Source organism: Malus sylvestris, chromosome 15, assembly GCF_916048215.2.
Source record: "Malus sylvestris chromosome 15, drMalSylv7.2, whole genome shotgun sequence".
In the NCBI taxonomy this organism is placed as follows: Eukaryota; Viridiplantae; Streptophyta; class Magnoliopsida; order Rosales; family Rosaceae; genus Malus; species Malus sylvestris.
The window spans coordinates 14,624,992-14,652,601 of record NC_062274.1 but is presented as its reverse complement, the minus strand read 5'-3'; the positions used below and the strand labels follow the sequence as shown (position 1 = coordinate 14,652,601).

The following is a 27,610-nucleotide window of genomic DNA, read 5'->3' as shown; positions in this document are numbered from 1 at the left end:
GAGCTTTTAAATGACGGTGTGGGATTCCCCAAGTTATTAATAGAAGACAGGACTCGAAGAATCGAAGAATTACAAACGCATGTACAAAAAAAACTCAATTGTGTAAACCGAAAAGAGCTCAGATGATTAGAGCACGTGGCTACGAACCACGGTGTCAGGGGTTTGAATCCCTCCTTGCCCACAACCGGCCAAAAAGGGAAGGACATTTCCCTTTGGGGATTCGAACCCTGTTGGTGACTAATCTAACAAAATATATCGTTTGACAAGAAAATAAATTAGTTAAATCTGGACCGTTCACTCATGCAAAAGAAATGTGTGAAAAAAATAATTTCTGCCAATTAGACATTCCTTCTTCTCTCTTACTCGGTCCTCAGTCTCCGTTACTCAAAAAGAAATGTGCGGGAAAAGAAATGTGATAATGCTGAGGAAGAAATAAGGACATGTTATTAAGTTAAAAGAAAATCATATTCTCTGATGAAGACAAAAAATCGAATTTACTCCTCATATTCAGATACACAAAAAACCGAATCTTTTTCTTAATTTTGATAAATTTAATTTAGACTAATCCCTTTGTAAAAATATAAATATTATAATAATCATAACAAAGCGATCTTCAACATTAGTTTGCGTGAGTGTGATACCTACATATAAGAATCAAACAATCTAAGTTTGATATTAGACTAAATCTACACTAGTGTGGGTTCAATAACATTAAGAGTCATACTTTTTACAAAATTAGATTGTGCATATTTTTAATTGTGTGGTGCTCATATTTTTATTGCTTACTATGCATAGAAATTATATCATTGAATTTATTTTAATAAGATCTTTAATATGAGTCTAATATTGATAAATATTTTAATTTTAGTACTCAAAGGAAATCATAATCATAAATAATAGAAACATAATTGACAAGCTTAGAAAAGTTGACAATCTCTTATTTAATGGTGACACGAATCTCTTGTAAAAGGGAAAAACTTCGGTAGGGAAGAGGGCCCCACCTCTAGCTCCACTCTCACCCACTAATACTTGTTTTTGTTGGTTAATTCGACCTCACTCTTGATAACTTGACATGTTTTTATTAAACAACTCTACAAGTCTAACTATATGCCGCTCTTATTGAATATACATTAATTCAAGATATAGCGCAACCACTCTGGTTAATATGGTCACCATCATGTATGCGTCCCACTTTGTAGTCAGGTGGCTTCACTCTTGACAATGTGATAACTTTTTATTAGACGACCTTACATGTCTGGCCACCTGGCACTCCTCCTAAATGCTCACTAATTCAAAACTCCAAATTTCTAATTGGTTCTAGCCAAAATGGTTTCAATTGTAAAGAATAATTTGACATTTACAACTGTAAAGAGATCTTATTTAGGCCTCAAATCTAAATGCCCCAAACCTGCTAAGAAGACGAGTGGTGTTAGGCACCTGGGAACATATTAGTTAATTGTTAGGCTGCTAATTAATTTAAATACCTCCTCTCATTGTTCATTACGGTTTTCTGCTCTCATTGAATTTGCCTCTTTTCATAACCAGCACGACACAATCCAAAATTCCAATTCATGCATATTTTCCTTGCAAATTGGGCTTGTCATTTCATAATTTATTTTTTTTTAAAAGGGACCAGCTGGTGGCTTGCCACGCTAATCGATCATTTCGAAGGCCAGGAAAATTCACAAAAGCATTTCAGTTTTTCTTGGTCCCCATCGTATGATTCACTAGCACTAGGAATCGAATTCAAGACGTGCCATGTGATAATTGTGTTGGATAATTAGTTCATTATTATTATAAGTTTTCTTGGGAGCCAAGGATTAGAACGAGGCGGAGTCATGGGTTACTTAGGAAGGAGACGAATAGAAAATATGGTCATTCTTGAGAATAAGAAAATAAGGAATGCCGTAATGCAAGAAATGCAATCCTTACAAGTGAAAAGGAACTACTAAACCGTACAACTCAATGAAAAATACAAACATCTAATTCCTAGAAAGTTAATACGGTTGTGCTGGCATGCATGCCCTTTAAAGTTCATACCAGATGTCTTTTTAAACCAGAAATAAACTAGTTGCTATAGATACGCAGTCAAGCAATCTGGTACAAGTTTGCAAGGGTTCCAAGTTAGAACAACCCATGGTGTTATGCTTCTAATATTATATTTGGGTTTCTTTTTATTTTTGCTTTTTATGATATCTTCCTTTTGGATATTAATTTCCATTTTCTTTCAGTTTGTGTATCAGTACTTTCAGAAGTTGAAAATCATTGATCTCAGTTTTCTTTTTTTTCTAAAAAAAATCACCAGACCTTTCACAACTCCCAAATCTTGTAGAATTGATATTGGAAAGCTGTGAGAGTTTGTCCGAAATTCAATGGAACTTGCTTACTTCTCTTCCAAGGGATTTCTACGAGTCGAAATATGTTGAGACTCTTATACTTTCTCGTGTGTGCAATGTTGAGAGAGATATAATGTGCAGAGGAATGGTGAACGATAAAGCATAATTTGAACTCTATTAAGGAGGTAAACTGGATCAGATTAATACTTAATATCATACATATATGTACATAGAAACAGTGCTCAGATTAATGCCAGGCATCCTTTGAGGCTATCATTGATTTTCTAACCTTAAAATTTAGTTCCTGGAATATGTGGTGAAAAGCACTGCAAGTATTTATGCGAATTCGTGTAGCATTTCTCAAATATTCAGGTGAATGTCTTATATAGATTGATGTTGAAAATGTTTCTAGAAGCAATATATCTTCAAAATTCAAAACAACTTATTGAAAAAAATCATAAAATCTGAAGAAAAAAAATATGAAATATAGACTTGTTTTCATAATTGAACTAGGAAAGTGAAAAACTTCATTTTTATCCTTGGCAAAAATGATTTTTAGATCAAAATCTAATTTTAGTCCCTTGATACATTAATCACCTCATTTATTAATTATATTTTTTATGTTTTAATTATTTCTCTTTTTCTTCTTAATTTTAATGTATTAATTTTATTTCATTATAATTGTAATTTTCATTTAATTCATCGTAATATATTTTGTTGTAAACATTTAGATAAACAAATTTTTATTTTACAATATATTTCGATATATTTTGTCTTCTTCATTTAGGTCCATTAAATTCATTATAATACATTTCGGTGTATACATTTAGGTACACACATTTCAGTACATAAATTTCGATACAAACATTTAGGTACATTATAATACATTTCGGTACATTAGTTTAATATAATACATTTTAGTACATACATTTGGGTACATACATTTCAGTACACACATTTAGGTACATTAGTTTAATATAATACATTTCGGTACTAACATTTAAATACATTAATTCAATATAATACATTTCGGTACATACATTTTGGTACATTAATTGATTTTTTCAAGTTTGAAGAATGTTAAATAAACTTAATAAATTAAAAAAAAAAACTTTGGTTTGGTAAAAAAATATATTAAAATGTGTATATTAATAACTTTAAATATTTAAAGGGAGACGCTGAATAAAATACACATTAATTATTTTGAATTAAGGACACATTAAGGGACTATAATCAATATGTAATCTAACACCAGGTTTATTTTAAATTTCAATCTTCTTCAAGGATTAAAGTTAGAAAATCCCTTAGATTAACCCATATTCTCCTGATTCTCATTGTCATGGGACAATTTAGGGCTCGTTTGGATGTGTTTTTAAAATGACTGAAAGTGATTTTGGTGAAATTGATTTTGAGTTCCAAAAACACTTTAAGTGCTTTCTGAAAGAAGCACCAGATATGTGTTTATTGCAGGAAGCACTTAAAGTGCTTTTTCATGATACATTTGGATTTTTACTAAAGATTGGTTTCAAAAGCATTTTCACCAAAAGCGCTTTAAGTGATTTTAAAATCACATACAAACGAGCCATTATGTCTTCTGACACTTCAACAATTACATCTACTTTATTCCCGCTTTGCAAATTGAGCTTATCGTTTGATAGTTGTCCCTGCCAAACAGTGGCGGAGCCAGGAATTTAGACTAGGAAGGTCCTTTAAATACAACAACAACAAAGTTAACATTAATTTCAAACCAAATTTTAAAATCATGGCTCAATACTATTATTATGAGATTTTTCTTCAACATAAATTAACCTTCTTCCATATCAACTAACCAAAAAAAAATTGCTAATAAAGAACTTGGAGGAAATTCACCAGCAAGTTTCGAACCCCTGACGTGCAAGAATAAAAATACCCCTTCAACTACCAAGCCGCATATTCTTTAGTTACCAAACCAACAGATAAAGTATATAAACTAATATTTCAGGATAGGCCCGTGCCCATCTTGGTCTCCATGTGGCTCCCCCACTACTGCCAAATGTAATGGGCATCATATGATTCATATATGTGAAATGATTTATTAATGGCTGTACAATTTGCTTCAAGAATTCTCAATGATACCATCTTCCCTAAATCCTCATGCAGTTCACTGAATGATGAACAGAGGGAAAGTATAAGAATCTCAACAGATTTGGACTTATAGAAATCCATTGGAAGAGAAGCTTGCTTGAGAGACATCCCTCAACGTTCACCAAATAAAGTCTTTTAAGATGATCAATGGAGGGGTGAATCTTGGACAAATTAAAACAGTATTTCAATATCAATTCTTCAAGATTCGGAGCATTTGAAGAGATTATCTTAGGCTATAGGAATAACTGAGATTAATGATTTTCAATTTCTGAAGCGACTGTTACACAAAACCAAAAAAAATTGAGATTAGTATCCAAAAAAAAAAGATCTCATAAAAATAGAATAAAACACCCAAAAAAATAATATTAGAAACAGAACATCGTGTATTATTGTACCTTGGAACCCTCCCAAAATTGTACCAGCCTGCAAAACTGCATCTCTATAAAAACTAGTTTCTCCTGATTAAAAAATAGGTCGTGTTCCAAATTTCCAATAGCTTTTCAATATGCTAGATATGAGAGTTCAGTTCGTACAGGATTTTCTCATCTGTTTTTTTAATTAAATTTTATGATGCTGTATAGGATTTGTTTTGTTTTATTATAATGTTTAATGTTATTTTTTTAGTTTGACTTTATTTCTTTATTCACAAAGATTTTTTATTTTTAGTAATTAATTAAAAGGTTAAATTTGTCATTTAAGGGGTGATGTGAAAGTAAACCAAAACGTCAAGGGGTGTTAGTGTAATTTCTTAAACGTGAGAAAATTTTGTGAAAATATGATAAACTTCAGGAGATATTAGTGTAATTAACCCAAAACGTAATTAATCTAGTAAAGATTTTATTTTGGCGGCTAAACTTGAGAAACGACTGAGTCCGAGAGTAAAGGGGAAAGGGAAAGAGGCAGGAAAAGATCAGGAAGAAGAAACAAGCACAAATTGCAGAGAACATGTATCATAATACACAATTTGCTTGCTATAACAAGTCAATTTAGTTTACAAATTGTAGAGACCATGTATCAAACCCTTATCATCCAATCAAACTGATATGTGGTTGTAAGATTGCTACGTCGCGTATTATGGTGCTATGCCTAGTTGGCATCCTATTAGAGCAACTCCAGCGTAGAAGCCCTTCCCCCAAACTATTCACTATTTAATCCACTAAATGAACAGCAACTGCCCTTAATGAACAGTAATTGCCGTGACAATTGTCTTTTACATATCCATCCTTGCATTGAATAGTTCTGGCAATTGTTAATAAAATATAATTATTATTTTATTTATAATTAATATTATATTATTTACTTTGTATAAATTAATATTATATTATTAATTATATTAATATTATATATTCCTCCTTCCTTTTCTCTACAGATTTCCTTCTTCTCTGCAGATCTGGTTCTGCTTCTTCTTCAATTATTCATCTTCTTCTCACTTCCTTCTTTCTTCTTTGTTTGTTTATCGGAAAACTTCTTCTTCAATTATGCATCTTCTGCATCTTCTCCGACAACCATCTTCGAGGAAGTCACGACGCCGGCTTCGGGAATCGCTGGCAATCGCTGCCGGGCCTGTCCCTCGGGCTCGCATAGGCTGAACCTCATCCCCCGGCCTATTCGGTCCTGTTCCGCAGCCTGTCCCTCAAGCAGAAGCTCCCGCTGGAGCTACTCTTAGTAAATAGTAGCTGCTAACGTTCAAGGAGGTTTTGGTCGCATCAGTATTCCAGCTGCAGCACAAAGATTTGTTGTTGGAGGGATTATGCACTATACCAGCCCCGTTCTTGGAGAACTTCTGCATTCGTAAGGTAGAAGGACAAACTATCAAATAGTGAAAAATGGTTGGCGCGCCCTCACTAACCCATATTAGTGAAAAATGGTTTATGGCATCATCAGCCACTCTGGTAGAAATAAAAAAGACATAAGCATATTATATCAAAGTGAATAGTATTATGATTGATTTTTTAGAATAAAAATGTGATTTTTCATTAAAGTGAACAGAATTAGAAGTTTTTCGTTAAAGTTTTCTAAACATAAACTATCAAAAACTTCAAAATTTAACACACTAGGCATGGATAAATGTATATATCATAAAATACCTTGCAGAAGACTCAATCCCAAGTATTGTAGGAATAATCATAAGCATGAAACATACTTAAGGTCCCCTGAATTTAATGCAATTAAATTTTGGCAACAACTTTTGAAAGAATTATGAATTTATATTAATTTATGTACCATTTTTTTTGTATTACACTTGTATATTATCTAATGTGATAATAATATATAAATGTCACGCCAATTAATGTATTTATTTCATTAAATGTTAATTGTATTCATTACTCGTCACATGAGATGATACATCTATGTAGTATAAATATGTAGTCGCTCTAGCATTACTTCTCCTTTCAATAGTAAGGGCTTTAGAGAAAAACGACATCCTTTTTGCCTTTTGTTATATCAAGTTAGGATGGGGTTAGAATTAATTGGGCTTTTGTACTAAGACCTCAAAGAGAACTTTTTCCTTTGGGTTACGTTCAGTAAAGGCCCAACATTGAAAACCGAAAACCAATTCACAATAGGTAGAGAGGCCCAAATTTATATTATTAGTCAAATCAAATGATGTGAGAGTATATATGCCGTCGTTTGGTATGTAATATCATGTTAACCTAAAATTAATTGACAATAAATAAAAAGACCAACATCTTCTAAATACCTAATACAAGACTTTCATTTCCGACATAACATTCTCAAACCCAAATTACTCTGACGCAAATAATATAGAGCACATATAATATACAGTGTGATCTTACAATTAAAATATCAACCGATGGTTCGACAAGAGATTGCAATTGCATATATAGGGCACATACACCGAAATTAAAATTGTGTATCATAGTGTACATTATGACAATGGACACACACACACACACACACACATATATATATATATATATTTCATCATCTCAGCATGTGGAGTTCCAGATCTCTGCATTTTTAACCTTGGAAATGCTCTCTAGCACTTCGAAAGGAAGAACGTCTCCGATCACAACCACCATCTTGCTCTCCAAATCTACTTTGTACGACGTCACGCCTGTTTTATTCGTGACGCAAAAACAATTACAGAATCATTGTGAGGTTTGACAAAAACAAAGCATCGTGAGGAAGATGATAATTATTATTTTTTAAATACAAACATGCAAGATCTTGTAAAAAATACAAAAATTCACACACCAGCCCAGAAAAAATATACGTAAGTGTATATATGTGTGTATCAAATTCTGACTTGTCTTCAATTCGTATTTAAAAGTTCGACATACCTTCTATCTTTGAGATATGTTTCTCAACTTTTTTGGCACAGCCATTGCAGTGCATGGAAACCCTTAGCATTACCATCTGCATAAGGTTTTTCGCCAACAGGAAATCAATCATTCATCTTCGAACAAACATTGAATCTACTGAGAGTTATCCAATCCATTCTAATATTAGCCGCCAAACGAGGCCAACAGAGAGAAATGAAACGAGAGAATAATACCTTGGGCTTCAACTGAAAGGCCAACGTCTGTTTTCCGGCGACAACATCCTTCAGTTTTAGAAACTGATCCTTTTCGCCGGTTACCAACGGACTGCTTTCGAACTCGTCAAGATTTTCCGACCAGTTCATGCAGAAACAAGAACCAGAGCCAGTTGAAGAAATACAAAACCTGTCCAGCACCCTGCCCATACTTAGCTTCCCCATTGCAACAACCAGAACAAACTTCGTAGCCAAACGGACACAAATCTAAAGCCAAACAGAATTTCCAAACACAAGAAATCTCTACAGCCGATCCGTCCCTCCCAGTCCAGTTAACTAACCAAACTGCCTCAGTGTTGTAAGCCAGTGCAGACTAGTGTGAACATTATAATAGTGTGGGGGATAGAGAGAGAGAGAGAGGGAGGGAGAGTGAGAAGCGCTAAAGGTCAAATATTCATTGGGGAAGGCAAAAGTTGAGCAGAACCAATGAAGCCATGAAGGAGGAAAGGGAACAAGACCCCAATAGTTTATAATTTATAAAACTCAGCTGGTCAAAAAAATGTAGAAGGGGATCCGAAAACCCAGAAAGAAATAAAAAAAAAGCAGCAACTTTTTAAACTGTAAACCAATTCTTAGACCAAAGAACAAAACCCCAACTAGATTTTGTCATGTGATCAGAGACTCCTAAATTCTTCAAAATACAACTGATGAATGAGAAAGTTCAAAAGTTCATTTGAGATGAAGCTGCAAGTGATTCCTCTCTCTCTCTCTCTCATGTGACAATCCTTCAAAAGATAGAAACCCAATATGCAATAAAAGCTGGTGAGGATGTGCCTAATATTTCATATGATCGAGAGGTGGAGAGAGGGAAGCTCCAAAAGAAAAGCTTTACAGTGACCAATGGAGGAAGTAGCAACATAACACGCTTTATGACATGTGATGACTATAGGTACACATCCAAGTTAGAGGCAGAGAATATGTTTATATATATTACATAGTTGAATTAATTTGGAAACATACCACGCTTTATGACATGTGATGACTATAGGTACACATCCAAGTTAGAGGAAGAGAATATGTTCATATATATTACATAGTTGAATTAATTTGGAAAGGCATCACGGGAATTGAGTTCTGCACACTATTTTTCACCTTCTGCAAACCGCTTTAATTTCGGTTCTTTACTCTGCTTTGATTTGTTCAATTCAATTGGTTAGAGAAATAAAATGAGTGTGCATAATGTTGAGAATGAGTCCCACATAGGCTTATAAGAGGTTGAGTTACTCCTCATATTGCTAATTTGTTTTATGATAGAACCCCAACTTTCTTCATGATATCAGAGCCAAGTTGTTCCACGTGTGAAGCCAAACGACCACATATGTTCTACGTCACCCTGTTGTGTTGTTTATGTGTTAGGCTTGAAAATTCACCATACGTGAGGGGCGTGTTGAGAATGAGTCATACATTGATGGGATATGGGACTTTGCATGGGCTTATAAGAAGTTGAGCTACTCTCTATATTATCAATTGATTTTATAGTGGAACCTCAACTTTCTTCACATAAATCATTTCCCAGCACCTTTGCTCGTCATGTTTGAACACGAAAAACATTTAGGTGCAAAAGCTCAATTGAAGTAAGAAAAAGCAGTTATATTTAGGGAGCATCAGAACGAATTATCGAACAATTTTGCATCTAACAAACAACGTGACTATGTATATTGCATCTAGATAAGTGTATGTTGATCATTTAACAAAATATTAAGATAAAGTGAAGTGTGATTGACCACCAAATCCGCATGGATTGATGAACCCTTCAAGTAACCCGAAAGTGCTTGTGACGATGGATAATATAATTTATAAAAAAAACACTACAAGAATTGAGATATGTTGACAGTTTTGTCATGGCCTTGAATATCAATGAAAAATGGGACAGACGGGCATCCATTATTGGAGCCCCATGAGCTCACATTAATAATTATACGAATAGAATAATTTCAAAAAATTTCTTTAAAAAAATGAATGGTTTCTATTCTATTCTTCACAGGTTGGTCCATGTGAAATGGTTTTTTAAAACGGATCAAATGAAACCAAATTTGAAAAAGATGGTAGTGAAGACATGTTAGGCACGTGAGGGGCACATGATTGTTGCTAAATGCAAACAGTAAAAATGTGGTGATATGTTGCATTATGGATCACTAGAGGGGAGCAGCACCACTTATATGGCCTGGTTTTGTTGGGTGGCCAACTGGAGTGCACCTTTTGGTCATGGAGTTGGTCGTGGAGTGATGGAGCGCACTGCAAATGATATGACAAGATATACATACACACGAAGCTTCATTTTCTGCTGATGGACTTGACAGCAATGATGTGGGATTTATTAGGTTGTCCCACTAACATGCCAAATTCTAGCATGATGGACGTAGGTCTGCGCTGCGGCACCTCTCACACAAAAGTGAGTCCAGATGAAACCCACGTGTAAGTGAATTCATTTTTTTACGTAAGAGGTGTCGCATTGAGACGTTATATATTAGAATTCTTCTGCTAGTGCACCCACATCAATGGCAAACCACACTTACTAGAGCTCGATGTATAGTGGATACACATGTTTGTAAGTATTTTCAAATATGTGCATTGTGCAATGCATGAACCTAGATTTTTGAAGGTGTTGCTCTTAAACTGATTAAATACGTTATCAACACTAAAGAAACCAATAACCAATAACAACCACATGAAGTGAAGGACATAACCTTTAATTGAAATTGTTGATGCACAAAACCGGAGGTCTTGGAACAACGTAAATCCGACCGTGAATCTGCAAGTAATGTAAATGACACAAGATGTATCGTGGTTCACCCCAAGGTTTGGGCTACGTCCACACTGATTATGTATTTATCTGAGGGAGAGATAACTCTGTGAGAGCTTTGAGAGGGTGAGAATATGGCCTAAGAGTTGGCCTCCCCCTTTTGTGAGGGTGAGGAGGCCCTTTTATAGAATAAGGACCCCTAATTACATATTTACCCATTCCTTTATTACATAATTACATTTAAGTCCCCCAAGTATTTATACGAGGTCTAAATACGAGGCCCTAAATATGGTATAAACAGTAGTCCCCCAAGTCTTCAGTCAAGAGAGTCTTTTGGCTGGAGACTTGAAATTCAGTCCATGTGTGGGCCGAAGTAACTAGATGTTGTCTTGAACTGATGCTCGATATGAGGCGGTGCTCAATCTGAAATGATGCTCAACTAGAAGTAGCATATGCTGTAAGGTTGCTCGGCTCGTGGCTTGTGTTGCCTTGGTTGGCTCGGCTTGTGGCGTTGAAGGTGAGGGAGTCCCTTTTATAGAATAAGGGCTCGCTCCTCAATACATAAGTGATGGGCTAAAAGTTGATGCTCGTGGTGAGGCGGTTACTCAGCTGGCGGCGATACTCTTCTAATGATGGTGAGGGGGTCCCTTTTATAGAATAAGGGCTCGCTCCTCAATACATGAATAATGTGTTAGAGTTGATGCTCGCGGCGAGATGGTTGCTCAGCTGGTGGAGTTGCTCTCTAATGAAGGTGAGGGAGTCCCTTTTATAAAATAAGGGCTCGCTCCTTAATACATAAATAATGGGCTAGAGTCCCCCAAGTATTTTTCATGAGGCCCAGTTGAGGCCCAATATATAGTACATAATGTAGTCCCCCAAGTCTTCGGTCAATAGAGTCTGTTGGCTGGAGACTTCAAATTGAATCCATGTATGGGCCGAAGTGGCGGTTGTTCGGAGGCGGTATTTGTATACCCTGCACTGAAGCTTTGTAGGTGCAGCTTTGCAAGTGAAGCTTTGAAGCTAGAGCTTTTGTAAATGAAACTTTTGAAACTGATTGATATGAGTGATGCTCATGAATGTTTATGTTGATTGACATGAGTGATGCTCATGGATGTTGTCATGAGTGATGCTCATGGATGTTGTCATGAGTGATGCTCATGAATGTTAACATGAGTAATGCTCATGAATGTTGACATGAATGATGGTCATGAATGTTTATGCATGATTGTCATGAGTGATGCTCATGAATCTCTATGTATGAATGACATGAGTAGTGCTCATGTATAATTTGGAGTACTAGGCGTACTTTTGATCACCTGGTTGGTGGCATGAATGAGAGTATGGGTTATACATTTCATCACCTGGTTGGTGGCATGAATGGCTAGTTGCCAAATGATATTAGAGTACGGGTTGTACATTTCATCACCTAGTTGGTGGCATGAATGACTAGTTGCCAAATGATATTAGAGTACGGGTTGTACATTTCATCACCTAGTTGGTGGTAATAGCGGCGGGTTGCCGAATAATTTTTGGAGTACTGGGTGTACTTTTGATCACCTAGTTGGTGGTAGTAGCGGCAGGGTGCCGAATAATTTTTGTAGGACTGGATGTAATTTTAGTCACCGGGTTGGTGCTATTGTGGGCTTATTGGCCTTTGCCCTCCATGCAACATTCCAGTCCATTTATTTTGGGCTTTGCCTGTTTTTTTTTTTTTTTTTTTTTTACCCTCTGATAGGGTTTATACATATTACCCTTTGATGGGGTTTATACAGATGTTTCCGAAAGATACGAAAAATAGATTACATCATTTAAAAATAAGGAAAGTAAACCACATCACTCTGGTGGGATGTTTATTCCTTGCTTTTGCAGTAGGGGTCCTTGCTTTTGCTTGTGTTTTTCTACAGCATTCTCTCTGTTTCTGTCTTTGCGTTGCCAGAGATCTGGCTTCCACTTGGTGACGCTGTTCCTTTCCACTTTGGAAAGTAGACAGCTCCTGTTTGTAAAAGCAAGAAGATACCGTTTGTAAAAGCATATTTTCCTTTTGCTTTTTTCTTTCACTTTGTTTCCCACTACTTTCCCTCATTTTCCGGGAAAATAATAGATAATTGAGGTAGTGCAGAACCAACCTAACAAAGATTAACCTTTTCCAGGAGGGTGTCTAATCAGAGAGAAAGAACAGCTCAAAGGATGGAGAGAGAGTGTGGCAGCAGCGATGTGGAGATCTGACAGTCACTAGTATGGTTGTCTGCCTTGTCGACGGTCTTTCCGGAGAGGATCGAAACAACGGAGTCGTCGGAGGGAGGGTATCTCGGACGAAATTTTTTCAGAGAAGTTGTTGCCGGCGAGGTAGAGGAAAATAATCCCAGTTTTCTTTATCTTCAGGAGATGTTCGTGCCAATCTTTGCGTCATTATTTTCTCGTCTTCTCTCTAGCAGCCATTTGGGCTTCATAGCTATCCTCGAGGACGTAAGACACCCAGGACGGATCTTCGCCATCCATTAGCCGCTATTCTTCTTCGTCGAACCAGTGTCAATGAAGTCTACCCGGAATCGCCAGCTCGTCTTCATTCGATGGAGGCAGGATCTGCTCCTGATCCTGGCTCTGGCTAAATTCTGGATTCTGGACCTGGATTACGTTACATGGTGGTGGGTATGCGACGAATGGTTTGCCCATGGCTGGAGCTTAGAGGGAGAGAGAAGGAGATTGCGATGGTGAGGGAGGAGTGCGAGTGCGTGACGACGACTATGGCGCTGAGCGAGAGTGGTGAAGTTTAAGACTTGTTACACACCGGGCGCTGGATAACGGGAACCATACGATAAGCGGCCTGAAGCACTTTCTTGTTGCTCTCGCTGCTGCTCATCTCTCTCTTTCTTAAAATTGCCACTTTCTCGTCTTTTCCCACTCTCGCCAACCAACAAACTCCTCTTCCTCAAACACCCAAATTTCCACTTTCTCGTCTTTTCCCACTCTCGCCTGATTGTAGTTGTTAAGGAGCCATTCTGATTCGGCGGCCGTGGGACGGCGTTACGGAGGTGTTGGGCAAGGAGAAGATGGGCAATGTTGGCGGCGGAGGGGGAGAGACAACCACTCTGCCACCATTCTCTCCGAGCAGCGCAGAAAGCTCATGGCGTCCCAAACTCTAGACTCCGACCTCGGAATGGCCTTCAAGCTCCAAATGCAGGAAGCCATGACCGCTTCTCTCGGCTTCGTACCCTCTTCGAGCTCGCACAACTCTCCACCGCCGTCGCTGCCTCACGAATGCTCAAACGACGCTGTCTTGGACATAGCCGCCGTTCTGATGCTCGAGGACGTCGAGCGATTCGCTCAGGAGCTTCAGGACCACGAACACACGGTATTGGAAATTATGAAGGCGAAAGACGATCTCAGCCGTCGGATTCACGATCAGAAGTTCACTGTCGAACCCCGTGCCATGCCCGAGGACTACTGGGCCCAGCACAGCGAGTATTACGAGCGTCCATACTGTACGGACGGCGCGTCTTAATCAAAACCTGCGGTGGCGGTGGAGACTTAGAATTTGAGGCTGTATTGCAAGGGTTTGATGAGCGAGGAGATGGTTAGGGATGTCAAGTTCGTGGTGGGTGTCGCGATCTGCGACCCGATGGACAATCTAATATTCGAGGCGAGGAAGAATCTGGAGGCGGTGGTTGACGGCGTGCCGAATTGAATAAAGAAGTGCAAAACGAGAGAAATGGAGGGAATTGAGGAGTGTTTCAGATTTGGATCTTTTCTGTTTTTGGGTTTTTTGTGGTTTTGCAGATTCTGTGATTTTGCAGATTCACAGCGGAGGTGAAAAATTGAGAAAGAACCAACATAGCTTTTCGTGTCGTTTCCCACAGACGGCACCAAATGTTGATGCACAAAACCGGAGGTCTTGGAACAACGTAAATCCGACCGTGAATCTGCAAGTAATGTAAATGACACAAGATGTATCGTGGTTCACCCCAAGGTTTGGGCTACGTCCACACTGATTATGTATTTATCTGAGGGAGAGATAACTCTGTGAGAGCTTTGAGAGGGTGAGAATATGGCCTAAGAGTTGGCCTCCCCCTTTTGTGAGGGTGAGGAGGCCCTTTTATAGAATAAGGGCTCCTCCCCTAATTACATATTTGCCCCTTCCTTTATTACATAATTACATTTAAGTCCCCCAAGTATTTATACGAGGTCTAAATACGAGGCCCTAAATATGGTATAAACAGAAATCTAATGTGCGGAAAAAAAAAAACTCACCTTACATTCTTTTTATCAATTTATCTCATCACATGACATGTCACTCTAAGTCTAAATTTCGGAAATCTCAATTCATTTAGCTTATATTGTTGTTCCACTACATTTTCCTTGAGAGCAATTCCACCCCAGTGGATATTGCCCAGCACCTAGTCCAAAAAACTGCCCAGCCCCTTGTCAATTTGCTCCAGCCCGCAAAAGAGCCTGGCACACAGCCCAAGCTGGGCAACAGGCCAGCCCATTTCGGACAGACCCAGAGGCCGGCCTGTTTAGCAGGCGCGTGCAGCACTGTGCGCGAGTAGCAGACCGGGTTGCAGGCGGGGGGGCCCGCTTGTCAGCCCACTTATGTTAACCCGGAATAGGGCTACGTGGCCCTCCTCAGTGCCGTTGGATTTCCAACGGTAAAAAAAATTTAAATTTGACTTTTAAAATGGACCGTCCGATCATAGATCAACGGTCCACGTTTTTTTCACAAAAAGTAAATAAATAAAATAAAAAAAACAGCCCAATGGTCATAAATATGACCGTTGGCCACGTGGCACGTCCCTAGCTCTTGGATTTGAATATTTTTCAAATCCAACGGTCCAGATTAATTAACTATATTAAAATTCATTAAAAATTATTAAAAAATACATAAAATTTTTAAAAAAATACAGAAATTTTTGAAAAATGTTAATTTTTTTCCTATAAATACCTAACCCTCATCTTCTACCTTTACACCACATTTCAATATTTTCTACACTTTCTATACTATCTACATTTCAATATTTTCTACACTTTAAGAGAAAAAATCTTATCGAAATCTTGGCTAAATTATTGTAAACCGGAAGTGACATGTGGCGTGTCGGGATTGGTCGAAAATATTATCGGAAATCTATCCACAAAATAGTACGTTCAGATAATGACACGTGGCATGACGTGATTGGTTGAGAATCTTATCGAAATCTTGGCTAAATTATTGTAAAACGGAAGTGACACGTGGCATGTCGGGATTGGTTGAAAATCTTAGCGGAAATCTATTCACAAAATAGTACGTTCAGATAATGACATGTGGTGTGACGAGATTGGTTAAAAATCCTATCCGAAATTAAAACTATTTTATTTTTTTATTCTTTTGACAAAATTTAAAAATATTTTAAATGGGCTGGGTGCCAGCGCATTTTGTAGGGATGGAGATCGTTTGTGCCAGCGCATTTTTTCACTAGGTGCCAGTGCATTTTTTTAGGGGTGGAGATGCCTTGGCCTATTACTGTTCATTAGAGTCTGTTACTGTTCATTTGAGTGGATAAATGCGCTGGGTGCTGGCGCAAAGTCCTTATGGGTGGAATTGCTCTGAAAAGACAAAAAATAGCAATGTGAAGATATCCAAGGTTATATACATTCATCATTCTCGAACGCAACATTCAACTCTCCGTTGTACACTTGTACTACATCTTCTTTTAGAAGAAATTGAAGAATTTGTTGGGAATCTATATTCCACATGTTTGAATATTACAATTCATTAATTAGCAAATGGTAATAGCAATAAGAGAATTCCATACCTGGCAAATGGAAGTGCAGATCTGACTCTACTGACTCTATATAAAAGAGGTTAGTTCATAAACGGCATTGTTTAGAGATAATATAAAACAATATTAGCTACTGCAAAGCATCTAATTTTCACATGGTATGACATGAATGGCTGGTATAATATTTGTATATAATTTAGGTTTAATTAATCAAAAGCACGAGGGTTTAATTAAATACAAGCCTCAGCCTAGTTACCGTAGACATGCATGCTGATCATAATATATAACAAAAGCGCATTCTTCCTTTGGGACCAATTCATGGAATCATATAGTGCAAGCAATAGTAGATATAGATATATATATGATATACAATGAAATTGTCCACTTTTCGTTTGACTTAAGTCACATAACAACCAAATCCCATGTGCCCAAGTTATGTTCCAAAATAAGGTCGGTGATTTTTATGATAATGCACATCATTTACGTACAGATATCAAACTCTCATATCTCGCAATTATTCTACAAGATTTGTCCGACATTAAAGAAAATACGATATATAATACAGTGGAGATCCATTATAACTAGCAATGGTAGGGGAGGATAAACTTGAAAGTTGAAACTAGCAATACTAGGGAAGGATAAATTCAAACGCATTACCTCGGCTGGAACACGATAAACACAATTAATCACTTGAACTACAACTCCATTTCTGTTATATATACATACACACACATTAGATATACTAGGAGTGGTTAAACTGCCCAGTGTGCCAGGGCGGTGAATTGGCACGCCAATGCAGCAATGCGGGGCATCATTCATGTCCAGAGTAAAAGGAATTTTAGACAGCAGATTCTACACCGACATCAAATTAATAAACTAATGATAACACATGATTAGTCATTAGGCTTTTCATCCTCCGTTTCTTTCGCTTCTTGTCCGCACAAAACCATAATCTCAGTCGACAGTTGCACGACAAATCAAATATTGAGTACCTGATCTGCCTCTCGAGCTCCGACTCTCCGCATCGATCACCGTCACGTCTCACACGAATCGCAACGCTGCGTTCTGCGGATCGCTCTTGTGCTTTGCTTCTTCTACTTCTTTTTCCTCTTCCCAACTCCCACAGCAGAAGAATTGACGAGGGCGCCAAATTGGAAGCTGCGGTAGAGAAATAAAAGGTGAACACTCGAGCCCATATCAAACAAATAAGCAACGCCAAACCCAAATATTGAATGGGCCGATAACCTGGCCCATTGAGATCAAGCCTACGTTTTTTAAGATTTTACAAGAATTCTAAACTTTAATATTTTACTGACAAAATAACTAACTTCATCTTAAAAATTGAGAAAAAAAGAAAACTAGATTAGACGTTATACAACTTAGCGATACATGTATCGTAGGTGTACTTTGGACTACATAAGCACGAAGGTACAAATCACGTAATTGTTTTCGTTTTTCACGCAATATGTATCATATATTTCACAAAGTTATACAAAACGATGCAGTTGTTTTGATTTTAATTTGTAAGCACCATATTTTACTCACTCTCTCGATTGATATAAGGTTGATCGTAGATGTTGATTGTTTTACATAACACGTAATAACATTGTAAATGAGTAGCCACTTCAGTCTTATAGAAAAGCAGAAAACTAAGACAAGAATTATTTTATTTACTTAAGCTCAACAAATTTATAATATAATTATATTATAAAAAACAAAAAACATAGACTTAGGTCACATGTTTCAAAAATACTTTTGATTAATAAAGATACAAAAGCCGGCATATTTGATTATTCAATTAAACATGGTCGAATGATTGTGATGTGAGGCCAAATAGATGAATACGTTGGATTCATCTTATCCATTTTGCAACTATAATCTCAATTCTCAACCAAATATTGACTTTGTACAAGGTCATTGCCCTCTCACAATTCTCTTGTTATAGAGGGTGCAAATTGCGGATATCGTACATAGTTTTAATAGTCCTGAGTTTAAACTTTTCACCATTTTCTTAGCGTATTTTTTTTTAAATAAACCAGAATCTATACTGAGGGGATGAAGGAGTGGGCTAAGCCTCACAGTAGTTCAATTTGCCTGTGACGAAAATCAGACATAAGACCTCTCACTTACAAATAAAGAGTAATATTATTAAACTGTAATATTAAATGGGTTCTTAGCATAAATTAAAGTAAACACTTCGCATGGATAAGATAAGAATGTATCTTTTATAATATGTGATTAAGATTAATTGAATGTTATATTAAAAGTATGACAATTACAAATGCTTGCATTTTAATAATGATAACTAAATGCCGGTGTGACATAATAGGCCAACCTTAACAGCAAAGTGGCATGATAGTATGGCATTATTGCCAGCTAAGGTTTGGAATTATATGCATGCCATAGAGACACGTAGCACCACAAACTCTCGTGAAATTTAAGGTTAACAACAAAATCACATATCAACAAATCCAGAACAGTACAAAGTATGAGAAGAAATAAAATTAAAATAATTTCGGACTGTAAATATTAACATTTCAAAACTAATATATTTACCGTGTTTAAAAGAAAAACTCCAATTGAAAAGTATCTCAATTATGTGAGAGTTTTTGTTATTCTAAAGTATGACAACCCGTTCCTAATTTTATTTTAGTAAAACATTTCACATCGTCCAGGGGAGTGGATCATGTAAGCTTCTCATCAATACCTAGTGCAATAGGGAGTCTCAGTAGGATTAATAACCCGGAAGGGAATCTGGCTTGGTTAAGGACTAGGTTCACAATCCTAGTGAAAATAGGACTGGCCGAGTTGGTGCTGATCAGGAGAAGAAGACCTAGTCCGAGTAGGGTTTTAACTCGACCTTGGGGGGAGCCGTTGCTATAAATAGAAGAGGTTGTGCATCATTCAAGCCCCCTGCAAATCAATACAAAACTACCATGCGCAAACTCTCAACAACTTGAGATTTTTTCTTTTTTTTTCGCTGACACATCTTCCGTTGGCATCAACAGCACTGTGGAAGCAACCGGTGATATCTTAAGTAGGCATAAATAACTCTGTCACCGTAGAATCAGTCGGTCTTGCAGTATCTTCCGTTGGCATCAACAGCACTGCGGCGAGAACGGTTGATTACCTATCCAAGTCTCGGTCGAGGAGGATTTTCGGATCCTTATTGATTGAGGTCATCTCATTAGCCTTCTCGGCGAAGTGAGGTGTTACGGTATATCGAGCTCGGCGCTTTGCTCGCCGAGTTATTTTATGATTGGATATTCCCAAGTGGGATTTAGAGTTCGGCATTCGGACGGCCGAACCACGTTCACCATTAAAACTTATATTTGTTTTGAGTATTTGTGCCCTTACACTCTGGTGTCGATTCGGCGTGAGTTTACTTTGATGAATAACATCACTGTGACTGAATCCGACGACGACTCGTGAACTTCGTAAGAATAGCAACCTTGTCTTCAGGTTCGAGAGCCCAAGAGGCCGAGACGTGTTCCTTTCTCGGCCGCAATCGCAAGACGCAGAAGTCAGCCGCGCACCCAACGCAACATCAACAAATTTTACTCCTCGGCCGAGCTCGGCCGACGAGTTGGCACGCCCCGCATTCACCGAAGGACGTAGTTAGCTTATAGATTACTCGGCATGCGCGCCACGTAGGCTTGGTAGTTTCTAGGGTCAACAGTTTGACAAACAAGTTATAAATGCTTATGTGATCTACTAACACGTTTTTAATGCTTCACCGTTGATAATTTATCAAGAAAGTTACACTTGTTAAGTGATTCTTCAAGAATAGACGCAATTGGAATACTTATATAATTTTTTTTCTTTCCAAAAGTAATAATGAATTTCCCTCAAACATCACTCAAAACCAGTACATTAACGAGCATGTGAAAGAAAACGACCTTTAAAACTTTAACCGAGTAAAACCCGGTGAAAAAGTGCTTCCTGGATAAACATCCCAACCCAAATGATGATTAGTGGAAATTGCGATGGTAAATTGACCATTAATCAGTCAAGTCGCCTTGTGTGACCACGGACTTGTTTCTTTATTTTATTTATTTTTTTATTTTTGGAAGCACCACGGACTTGTTTCAAGCAATAGCGATAGCAACGCCCCCATAGCGAACGAACACCTCGACCGTAGGGACAGGGTAATCCCCTGTGTCCGTGAACACCGTATAATATCCCAATTTCATCCTCTCTCTCTCTTAGCATTCTGTAGGAATCAAAAGCAGAGTATGGTTAAGCTCTGAGCTGTACAACAGCCATAGCTACACGCCCTCCAAAGACCTGTTGCCTTCCATTTGACACACACGAAGCGCGGCAGCGGGTGGATCTCTGCAACGACGTCGTTTGGCTAGAGTTCTGAAGAAGCAGAACTGCTTCTTCTTCCTCCATCCGCAGCGAATTGAGGTCAGTACTATTCGTTTCTGCTGTTTAAATGCTCGTTGGCGGCTCTGATTTTTCAGATCCGCCGCAGTATGGTGGTTTCTGTACTGAACAGGTTGCGGTCTGTTTGGTTGCTTAGAAAATGTTGGCTGAGAAAAGAATATTTGGAGTTAATTGTTTAGGATAGGACTTTGAATTTTGTAGAAGATTTCGATTGTGTTTGTCGACTGATTGGTTTGGTTTAATTTAGTTTCAGTTCATTGGTTTCTGGAAATGAAATCGATGCAAAACTTTAAAAATCGCGTAATGATTTCAGCTCAATTTGTTGGAATTCTAGTGGCCAAGTTATGATTCAACTCCGCGTCTTGTCCGAATTTATGTGTTTTTGGTAGTAATTATGGTTTAAGATGAAACAGGGAGTGTGAGAATGGCGAGTCGAAAGGAGGAAGAGAAAAATGAACGAATTATTCGCGGCCTTCTTAAACTTCCGGAGAATCGCAGATGCATCAACTGCAACAGTCTGGTACACAATTCATTGCTTTCTTGTTCAAAGTTCATTCATTGTTGCTTTCGTTGTTTCACACGTCACTTGTACATTTGATAATTGTATTATTTGTATCTCATTATGGTTTAATGGAACTAGATGGAATTCGGTCCAAACTATGTTTACTGAAATTATGTAAAGTCAAATTAACTTATATTTTACATTAGTGAGTAAGAAACTATATGATAGATGCGATTGAATTATTGGAGAATGTAACTTGAGCAAGTCAGATGAAGTATCACACAGACCATATTTTATATGAACCTTAGGAGCAATTTTTCTGTCCAAAAGATTTGTCATGAGACTAATACTATGGTTTTGAGTTCAAAGAGTGCACGTGGGTAAATTTATTCGTAAAAAGTTTGATTTTGTTGTTACAACTTACATTCGTCTTTAAATTTCATTTTCTGCCAAGCAGGGGCCACAGTATGTTTGCACAAATTTCTGGACATTTGTTTGCACGAACTGCAGTGGAATACAGTAAGTCATGATGTGCTCTGCTGCATTATTTCTTAAAGATATATATTCCTTTTCTCTGTATGTTTGTGTAAAACTGTAGATTCAGTAGAGGCGGAGGGGGATGCAGTGGTTTTTTTATTTTTATTTTTATTTATATATATATTTTAAATATTCTCCTTTCATGTTTTGAGCACACCACTTATTGATTTGCTTACATTGTGTTAATTGCATGAAATGTTTCCAGCCGTGAGTTCACACACCGTGTAAAATCAGTATCGATGGCCAAATTTACTTCACAAGAAGTTAATGCCCTTCAAGAAGGGGGAAATCAGGTATTCATGCATCTCTCTTCTCAGTTCTTCGAGATACGTGAGATGTTCTTTCTCTCTGTTGCTTATCTTCTCAGTTTATCTTGGGCTCCTCTCTGCTTCCCCATTACAGCGTGCAAAGGAAATTTATCATAAAGAATTGGACCCGCAACGTAATTCCTTTCCTGACAGCAGGTTAGTACTCTTTTATTCAGTATTATGTTAGTGCCAGTAATGACTTTGGTGCTGATTCAAATCTTTGATTCCAGTAATGTTGAGAGACTTCGAGCCTTTATTAAGCATGTATACGTGGATAGAAGATATACTGGTGAGAGAAACTTGGACAAGCCTCCAAAGGGGAAAATGGTGAGCTATCCTTTATACCAAGTGCTACCATATACCTAAAGTCAACATACTGATGACTTCCAAAAAAAAAAGTCAACATACTGATTCAGTTTATTCTTCTATCACAATGAAATTGTTGTAAGTGTTTCTGGGTTTAATTTGTTAATTACATGTCATACAGGGTGAGAAAGAAGATTCCTATGACAACAGAAGAGTGGATTCATATCAGGGTGGCTCTCGAAGCCCGCCATATGATGATAAATATGACCGTCGTTTCAGTGATAGGTCTAGTCCTGGTGGAAGAAGTTATGATGGGCAAAGAAGTCCGGGATATGATCAAGAAAGTCGGCAGTCTGGTGATTATAGGAGAAGTCCTGGTCGACCAGAAATTGTGAATGATTGGCGTCGAGAAGATAGATTTGGAAATGGGAGTCGAAGTGATGATCGTAGAATATCTGATGGAGATTCTAAAGTGGAAGGAAAATCACCTGAACGACCAAGAGATCTAAATTCGTCCAGTCCCCCTATTGTACGGCCTGTTAGAGAGATTTTGGGGGAGAACACAATACCTCTCCGTATAATTGAACCTCCAAAAGCTAACAGTGCTAGAGCTACTGATAGCTTTGTGCATACACAGGTGATGATGCTTCTCATCTGAATCATCTTGGTGTTAAAATATGGTCTTCCCAAAGTATTCATTTTGTGATTGAAACATTTGATGGTTTTTTAATGCATATTCCTCTATTACACTGTTTTCATTTACATGTGAGACCAATATAATGTTTCAGCCATTATATGTAAAAGAGCTGCTAGTGCCTGTGGATACATATTTAGTCACAATCCACGTGATTGTGATCCCCTGCATCTGCAATTTTAATCTGTATTTCCGAACTTTAGTGGTAAAAAATCTGCAGGAGTATTTTCTTGTCTGATTATTCAGTTCACTTTATGATTAAATTGGCTTGAACTAATACATTGCTGGTTTGCATTATGTTTGGTTACTTTGAGTTTAATTGCTGCTCATTATTCTCATAAGTTTGTCTAAACAAGTATAGATGCTCTATTTCTACTATTTTTTATGTTTGCATTTTTTGCTTGCTTGATTTAGCATGTCTTCATGTCAGCTTACCGTAATGCTCCACACTTTCCCGTAGTGATATCTGTGTTAGTTATGTTACATAGAAGATGATCGCATAGTGTATTTGTTTGGTAATTTTGTCTTTTCATTATCATTCCCAAAATAATATAGTAAAGTTGCTTTTATACTTTTTTTTAAATAATTTCAGAGAAATGTGTCGTCCAGCAGCTTGGCCTCCTCTAATGGGAACCCAGTGGAAGTGAAGCCGGAGACTTCTGGAAGTTTAATTGATTTTGATGCTGATATTGAACCTACTCCAGCTGCTGCAGTTCCTCAAGCGCAACAACCTACTGTAGCTCAATCCTTCCCACAGCCAGCAAATTCAACCAATGACAACAATTGGGCCTCTTTTGATGTTGCTCCAGCAGTGACAGTACCTCAAGCTCCTGCGAATGTGAATTCATTAGAATCTCTACTATCACAATTATCAGTTTCAGCACCTGTCCCTAGTTATACTTCTGGGACTGCTGGTAATATTGGTGCTCCCACAGTTGCACCAGTAAGCAGCTTGTCAACATTTCCCCCTGTTGGTGCTCCGGTTCCTGCCCCCGGATCTCAAGCATTCCCAGTAAATGGTGGTAATTTCCATGTTAAAGATGCTGCTTCTGGCCAATGGCCTACCATGCAGCAACATCAACCTTCATTATACCCTGTTGCTGGTATTCAACCTGCTGCACAACAATACATGCCTTCCGTCGATGGAACTTCGACTATTGCATCACAATCGTCAGCTGGGGATGCAAAATCTACTGGAAGAAGAGAACTTCCTGCGGTAATTGTACTTTTTATTGGCTTTGCTGGTATCATCATAATATATAAGCTAGATGTACTTTTTGGTCCTGTAGTTTAAGCCCAATTCCTCTTTAACCCTTGTTCTAATTTAAACTAGTTTACTCTGTAGTTGCTAGCATTTTTGTTTTACATTTTGTCACACAGAGAAAATGTGAATTTTTGCACTAATTTCTCCAAAATCCAATATCAGTGTGACCAATGCAACAAATGTGGAATTGAGACTCTCTGAAATGTGAACTTTACGTATAGAAACTTTTCAATTTTCCATCAACCATGTGACAAAAGTGAAAATTTGGTCGCATTGAAAATGTTGCAAACTATAAGGGTAAATTTGTTGAGGTTACACTACAGGGACCAAAGTGCAGTGACCTAAACTTTAGGGACCAAAAGTGAAATATCGATTATATATGTATGTACGCATGTATTTGATTAAATCTGAATTGATTGCAGGATATTTTTGCAATGAACTATTCATCCTTTCCTGCACCAGTTCCTGGATGGCAAACTGGTCCTCGTGGTATGGGGTTTCCTATGCCATATAACACTGCAGTGGTATTGTCTCTCAATTTGACATTTTAAAGATAATGAGTTGGTCATCTTCACAAAATGACTGGTATAAACCATTTCTTAAACTTGTTGTATTTGAATCTCTGTTTATAGCCCATGCCCAATTATCAGCAGTCTTCAAAGTCAGCAAACCCATTTGATGTAAACCGTGAACCTCAAATACAAGCCTCAGCGGTATGTGATTTCAATTCATCTTAAGTTATCCTAATTAATGCACCTCTACTTTTTTGGTGGTATTTTATATTGTTATTTGACAAATCTGTAAAAGAATATATGATGACATGCATGTTTGCTGAACTTGTGAATTTCGTATGGTTTATCAATCCGTTAGAAGATTGAGTAGACTTGGAAAGGGAAGTTTGAGTAAGAAGTAGAACTATAACAGGAAGGTTGTATCACTATTAAATTCAAGAGTGAGGAAATACTTTATTTCAATAAATTTAGCAAACTTAAAGGTGGCTGGAATCGCTTGCTTGTGTTAGTTTGATGTACATTATTGGCCAATTCTTTAACAACATAAATCTTGTGGTTGTCTATATATAATACTGGAAGAGTTTGAAATCTTGAATCCTCATTCCTTATTCTTATCCGTAACAGAACAAGTTTTACGTCCCGTGGTTGTTTAGATAGATTGACTTTTAGTTTGCTCAAATCAATGACTCACCAGAAAACATACTTTATTAGTTGAAATCAGGACTTAAGCATTTGTTTTTAGCTGTATATGTTCTTGATATCTCATCAATTGATGCATCTATTTGAGCTTCTTTGATGTGTTTTCTGTTGATGCAGTTTCCTTCCTTGCAAGCTCCCCTACCAAATGCCCAGCCTTTATCCCCGTCGGGTTTAATGCGCATGTCCAACCTTGGTGCTCCCTCGTCAGCATGGATACCCCTCCAATCATCACCATATTCATCAGCGGTGCCTCCCCAAGCACCACAATATGCATCACAAGTGCCTCTCCAAGCACCACAGTATGCATCACAAGTGCCTCCACAGCGACCACAATTTGCATCACAAGTGCCTCCACAGCCACCACAATTTGCATCACAGATGCCACCAAGTAAAATATTGCTGCTTTTTCCCCTTTTTTTTTCATCAAGTAAATAGTGAAAGGTGTGTGGATAGCACACCCCTTTTTACTTCTATCACACATCTTGTTATTTTCCGTCCTTTGGTCTTCTTCAATTCATCCAATCCGACAGCCGAAAATTAGAACGGTGTGTGAGAAGTAAAAATGAGTGTGGATAGCACACCCTTTTCTTTATTAGAAATGAGTGCCTAATTGTGGTTTGATAATCTCAGGGGCCTACATGGTGCAACAAGTTCCGAGTAGCATCCCACCTTCCGGGTAACCATAAGTTTGAGTTTTTTTTTTTATTTACTATCTAAAGTTAGTAGTTGCTCTAAGATTCTCTGGTTCTTCTACTTTACTAGCTGTCCTCATAGTTTCACAAATGCGGAGTGTTATATCCCCAATTGGAACATAAGACTTTCTTGCTTTTCTGAATATAAATTCTGCATATGTCAAGTCCCCAAAAAAATAAATACGCGTGTGAAATTTTTTGAGTGATTTATATATTTTGATGAGATTATTTGTTAATTGTGATTTCCCTAACCTATTTTTCCTTCTTGTAGGTATCAATGGGCAGGAGGCTTTGGCACCGATGGGGCTTCTTTTGGTTCATTAAATATGGATCAACAGCTGGCAGGTAGATTCTCAGCGCCCGCTACCCCAAATCCTTTCTCTTCAATGGGGGGAAATCCATTTGGGTAGATGAAAAAACACAAGATGTCTCCAATCCCATGTAGGGTAAGCATCGTCTTGCTGCTCCCGCTGCCCATCAAATTGCTGGATGGAAAGTTTTGGTTTCTATCTCTGTAGTTTTTAAGTTATCCGATGCAGCCTAATGCGAGATTGTTCTGTTGGATCATCACCGGGGGTCACAAGTCAAAAGGTCGACTTCCCGTCATGTACAATTTGTTTGTTGTTTGTAAGAGAGAGAGAGAGAGAGAGAGAGAGAGAGAGAGAGAGAGAGAGAGAGAGTATAGTTAAGAGGGGGATTAAGTTGTAGAGTTTGCTTCAATAGGGACCCTAGGTATCTTCTTTTTTCTAGCCAAGGTGTTACTTTTTTCCTTTTTAATTTTCTTCGCCTACTTTGTTGTATGATGTTGCATCTCATTATTCTGCTGTGAGCTCATCGAGTCTAAGGAAGTTGGTGGAACAGTATCAATGATTTTACAGTGAATGCAGTTTGTACGTTAATACGATCGTCGATCAAGTGGTGGGATTATTTTCCGATACGTTATTTTCCGGTTTTGCCTTTGGTTCTCTGTTTTCAGTAACGTTGCAGCTTCGGGTTTTTCTTTTGGTTTCTTAGCTTCCAAGTTACTTAACGTCAAATTTAGGCGGACAATATTATTTGGTTTTTCTGTTAATTACTCGGTAATTATCACTGCTTAATTAACATGCTAACCTTTGTATAAAAACTAAAAAAACATTTTTACTTCCGTGATGTTTTGTATCAATGTACACGTGGAGAGGAATTCAAAATTTTA

At 37.7% G+C, this 27,610-nt stretch overlaps 2 protein-coding genes and 1 pseudogene across 3 annotated transcripts; 2 read left to right on the top strand and 1 right to left on the bottom strand.

Annotated features, from left to right (window-relative positions):
- Positions 1–7,151: 7,151 nt before the first annotated feature.
- Positions 7,152–8,990, bottom strand: LOC126604856 (protein SODIUM POTASSIUM ROOT DEFECTIVE 2-like). The gene is made up of 3 exons (XM_050272170.1): positions 7,981–8,990; positions 7,766–7,841; positions 7,152–7,539 (listed from the first exon to the last, which is right to left on the bottom strand). The coding sequence occupies exons 1-3, from the start codon at positions 8,182–8,184 to the stop codon at positions 7,412–7,414; spliced, it is 408 nt and encodes a 135-aa protein (XP_050128127.1). The 5' UTR covers positions 8,185–8,990; the 3' UTR covers positions 7,152–7,411.
- Positions 8,991–13,470: 4,480 nt separating this feature from the next.
- LOC126602703 (uncharacterized) lies at positions 13,471–14,447 on the top strand (annotated as a pseudogene).
- A 6,197-nt stretch (positions 14,448–20,644) lies between these two features.
- LOC126603344 (probable ADP-ribosylation factor GTPase-activating protein AGD14) lies at positions 20,645–27,319 on the top strand. Of its 2 annotated transcripts, XR_007616246.1 has the most exons (14): positions 20,645–20,925; positions 21,318–21,424; positions 21,864–21,925; positions 22,149–22,236; positions 22,346–22,407; positions 22,482–22,578; positions 22,739–23,194; positions 23,844–24,467; positions 24,938–25,039; positions 25,148–25,228; positions 25,844–26,114; positions 26,357–26,402; positions 26,690–27,038; positions 27,069–27,319. XR_007616246.1 is itself a non-coding variant. In XM_050270154.1 (13 exons), the coding sequence occupies exons 2-13, from the start codon at positions 21,329–21,331 to the stop codon at positions 26,826–26,828; spliced, it is 2,124 nt and encodes a 707-aa protein (XP_050126111.1). In that variant the 5' UTR covers positions 20,645–20,925; positions 21,318–21,328; the 3' UTR covers positions 26,829–27,319. The 2 variants fall into 2 exon arrangements, 1 of the variants encoding a protein (XP_050126111.1); XM_050270154.1 differs by having other exon boundaries at positions 26,690–27,319.
- The last annotated feature ends 291 nt before the right edge of the window (positions 27,320–27,610 follow it).

Excerpts from the sequence above, each read along its gene's own strand:
- LOC126604856 (XM_050272170.1), bottom strand. The coding sequence starts at position 8,184 with ATGGGGAAGCTAAGTATGGGCAGGGTGCTGGACAGGTTTTGTATTTCT. Across the intron at positions 7,842-7,980 it reads CCTTTCAGTTGAAGCCCAAG|ATGGTAATGCTAAGGGTTTC; the intron begins GTATTATTCTCT and ends AACCTTATGCAG. Across the intron at positions 7,540-7,765 it reads ACATATCTCAAAGATAGAAG|GCGTGACGTCGTACAAAGTA; the intron begins GTATGTCGAACT and ends CGAATAAAACAG.
- LOC126603344 (XM_050270154.1), top strand. The coding sequence starts at position 21,329 with ATGGCGAGTCGAAAGGAGGAAGAGAAAAATGAACGAATTATTCGCGGC. Across the intron at positions 21,425-21,863 it reads GCATCAACTGCAACAGTCTG|GGGCCACAGTATGTTTGCAC; the intron begins GTACACAATTCA and ends TCTGCCAAGCAG. Across the intron at positions 22,579-22,738 it reads AGCCTCCAAAGGGGAAAATG|GGTGAGAAAGAAGATTCCTA; the intron begins GTGAGCTATCCT and ends CATGTCATACAG.